A 4,279-nucleotide genomic window follows, 5' to 3' on the forward strand; every position below is an offset into this window, starting at 1 on the left:
TCTTTCCCTAATTTCAAACACGTGACATCATGCCTCAAATGAGTAAAACATGTGACATCATACCTCAAATGAGTAAAACATGTAACATCATGCCTCAAATGAGTAAACAACATCAGCGCAATGTTGTCACCCTGGTTGGGGTCACAACATAAAATAAAATGTCAAGTGCGTTAGAAAATTTTCCAACATATAATAAAGCAATGAGTTTCTTTAGAAATGCAATTAGTAAATTATATAGCGCTGTCTCAGCGCCAGTGGCAGCAACACGTGATGCACTTGCAGAGAGACTGCAGAGTGTGCGTGAAACTGCTTCTTTATTATACCACAAGGCTAAGGAGAGGCTTGGTTACAATCAAGCCTTGAGGAAGACTGTCGAAGACCCAGCTGTGGAAGAAGAACAAGTGGAAGAAGTGGATCACAGTGCTGTTGAAACGGAAGGTGGATTTGATGGTAATTATCGACATTTCCGAAGTGAAGGAACACCAGAAGGTCAAGTGGTGAGTATTGAACAGTACCTGGATCAACAGAAACAAAATGTGGAGAAAGTCATCACAGACTTGCAAAACACTAGACAGAATTGGAAGTTTCAACTGAATCTCGTGGTGGAGTTTCTGCACAGGGAAAATCCTTCTGACAAGTTCACAAAACCAATATGGAGTGAAGCTTTCACAATCATGGAAGGAAGCGACATCGAAGAATTGATCGAAGAGATGTATAAAAGCCTGCTAAAACGCTTTGACATGACATCGGTGAAACTCAAAAAAGCGACTACATCTTCAACCGAATCACGGAAATGACGCATCACTGCCACATGATTGACCTTATGAGAGGTAGATCATGGTTCAAGACACCCGAATGGCTGCAAAAAAAACACTGCATCATCAATCCTAAAAATGAAGACGAGAAGTGCTTCAAATGGGCCGTCATTGCAGCACTGCACCACAACGAAATCAAAAACGATCCTCAACGCATTTTGAAGCTCGAACCGTTTGTTGAACAGTAAAATTGGAGTGGCATGGCGTACCCAACTCCCAACACACACTGGAAAAAGTTTGAAAGGCAAAACCCCAACATGGCGTTGAATGTCTACTTTTCTGAAGAAGATTTTCAGGTCAGGCAGGCATATGTTTCAAAACACAACACGACACGTAAAAAGGTGGCAGATATGCTAATCATTCAAGAAGGAGGGAAAAAGCACTACGTTGCTATTAAAAGATACTCTGCGCACATGCGCGGTTTATCATCTAGACATCGAGGTGATCATTACTGTCGAAACTGCATGCACGAATTCCGCAGTCAAGAGACACGAGACAATCACATGAAAGTGTGCATGGACCATGATTTTTGCGAGATTGTCATTCCCAAAGAAGGAACAGTCCTCAAACACGAAGATGGGCAAAAGTCGCTCAGAATGCCATTTCTATGCAGACACAGAATGTATCTTGGAACCCGTTCAAGGTTGTGATGGAGACCCTGAAATATCACACACCAGAGACGTCACCAAGCATGTGGCTTCAGGATATGCCTTCATAACCACATTTGCACATGGAGAAGTTGAAGAATCATCCGACTGCTATCGTGGAAAAGACTGCACGGAAAGGTTTTGCAAGGGACTGAGAGATCAAGTCAATAGAGCTATCAAACATCCACAGAAGAAGATGATCCCGTTTACACACGAAGAGAAAGAAGTCCACAAGTCTGCAAAAAGTTGCTTCATTTGCAATGGGCTTTTCAAGATGAACAACAAAGACATCACAATGCGCAAAGTTCGAGATCACTGTCACTACACTGGTCAGTATCGAGGAGCTGCACACAGTTCGTGCAACCTAAAATATCGCATCCCCAACGAGATTCCGGTGGTCATGCACAATCGCTCACGGTATGACGATCACATCATCATCAAGCAACTGGCCAGGGAATTCAAAAGCCACGAGTTTGAATGTCTGGGTGAAAACAGCGAAAAATACATCAGCTTCTCCATCAAGCAATCCGTCACATTTCAAGGAAAAGACGGCGAACCGCTGAAGCAGATAAAGAAGAAAAAGAAAACCAACCAAATGAAAGAAGTGGAAATCAACACGACCTGCAAAATCAAGTTCATCGACAGCTGCAGGTTCATGCAAAGCTCACTGTCAAGCCTTGTAGATAATTTAGCTGGAACCAACAGTGTCAGCTGCAACGACTGCAGATCAAACATGGAACTCATCGAGATTGACTCAGAGTACAAGGCGCAATTCAAGTGCCAAACCTGTTACTGCTCCTACAAGACGGTGGAACTGAATGAGCATTCCATGAAGAAGAAATTTTCCAACACATTCAAGCATGCAAAGGGCAATGACGAGCACTTTAGACTTTTGCTGCGTAAGGGTGTTTACCCCTACGAATACATGGATGCGTGGGAGGGTTTTGAAGAGACAGCACTTCCTCCAAAAGCACAATTTTACAGCAGTTTGAACCTTGAAAACATCACCGAAAACGACTATAAGCATGCTCAAAAGGTGTGGAAGGCTTTCAACATCAAAAACCTTGGAGAGTACCACCATTTCTACGTGATGAGCGACACGCTTTAGCAGGCGTTTTTGAAAATTTTCGAGACACTTGTCAAAACATCTACGAGCTTGATCCAGCGTATTTTTACACTGCTCCAGGCCTCGCATGGCAAGCAGCTCTAAAAGTGACTGGTCAAGTGCTCGAGCTTCTCACAGACATCGACATGCTACTGATGGTTGAAAAGGGGCTCAGAGGTGGTATTTGCCAAGCAATCAAGCGCCATGCTAAGGCGAACAATCCGTACATGGGGGAATTGTTTGATGTCAACCTGTTTTATGTCAATCTCGTATCTGATGTACATCGATGCCAACAATCTGTACGGAGGTGCCATGTCACAAGAGCTGCCAACACACGGCTTTAAGTGGCGTGAAGACATCGAAAATTTTACTCAAGCTTCTATAGAACATTATAAAAATGGAGATGATGGCTATTTTCTTGAAGTTGATGTCCACTACCCGAAAAAGCTGCACAAACTCCACAACCTGAAAAGATGCGTCTGAACAACGACTGTGAAAAGTTGACGTGCAATGTGTTTGACAAGGAAAAATACGTGCTGCACATTCGCAAATTGCAGCAGTCACTGCAGCATGGATTGGTTCTCACCAAGGTGCACCGAGTCATTGAGTTCAAGCAAAGTGCTTGGCTGAAACCCTACATTGAAATGAACACAAAGCTGCGAAAGGATGCTGCAAATGACTTTAAGAAAGACTTTTTTAAGCTGATGAATAATAGCGTCTTTGGCAAGACCATGGAGAACGTTCGCAAGCATCGTGACATCAAACTGGTGACAACGGAATGGAGGCGCAAGAAGCTCGCATCAGCTCCAAACTATCACAGCACATCAAGATTTGACAAGAAATTTGTGGCAATGGAAATGAACAAAGTGAAGTTCGTCATGAACAAACCTGTCTACCTCGGCCTCTCCATCTTGGACTTGAGCAAACCCACGATGTATGAGTTCCACTATGACTACATCAAGCCGAAGTTTGGTGCAGGCGCAGAGCTTTGCTACATGGACACAGATAGTTTCGTCTACCACATCAAAACAGACGATGTCTATAAAGATATCGCAGGTGACGTTGAATCAAGGTTTGACACATCAAATTACAGTCCCGAAGACAAACGTCCCTTGCCCATTGGCAAAAACAAGAAAAAATTGTGCTTAATAAAGGATGAACTTGGTGGCAAAATCATGATCGAATTTGTTGCATTGAGGTCAAAAATGTATGCGTACAAGACACTCGAAGGACACGTGCAAAAGAAGGCAAAAGGTACAAAAAAGTGTGTCGTCAGGAAACAGATCACGTTCGCAAACTATTTAAACAGCCTGCAGACCAGTCAAAATTTGTATCGCACGCAACTGACATTTACCAGTCGAAAACACGAGATTTTCACCGAAAACCTGAACAAAATTGCGCTGAGTGTTGATGATGACAAGCGACTTCAAGCTCAAGGTGGGTTCACCTTTGCACATGGAAGCAGTCCTGGAGCGGTTTGAAAGCAAGAATTGCTCACCAGAGTGTGGCATCCCGACCATGTTAAACCATGGATGTTTTGAGTCTCGCGGGATGCTTCAAAAATTTATTTGCATCTCACACGTCTCAGTGTTTTCAAAATGTCAAAATTTTCTGTTTCAAACGTTTGCATTCAGCATGGTCTTGATCACGAAAATGCATTAATAAAAATGATACTTGAACTCTTGTTGGTAATGTTGTACGTAAGTTTTTTG

The 4,279-nt window shown here is 43.0% G+C and overlaps 1 protein-coding gene across 1 annotated transcript; it reads left to right on the plus strand.

Moving 5' to 3' along the window:
- Positions 1–3,040: 3,040 nt before the first annotated feature.
- On the plus strand, positions 3,041–4,048 carry LOC130612815 (uncharacterized). Its single transcript, XM_057434165.1, has one exon. It carries the CDS (start codon positions 3,041–3,043, stop codon positions 4,046–4,048), a length of 1,008 nt encoding a protein of 335 aa, XP_057290148.1.
- The last annotated feature ends 231 nt before the right edge of the window (positions 4,049–4,279 follow it).

This window comes from Hydractinia symbiolongicarpus, chromosome 10 (assembly GCF_029227915.1).
Source record: "Hydractinia symbiolongicarpus strain clone_291-10 chromosome 10, HSymV2.1, whole genome shotgun sequence".
Classification (NCBI taxonomy): Eukaryota; Metazoa; Cnidaria; class Hydrozoa; order Anthoathecata; family Hydractiniidae; genus Hydractinia; species Hydractinia symbiolongicarpus.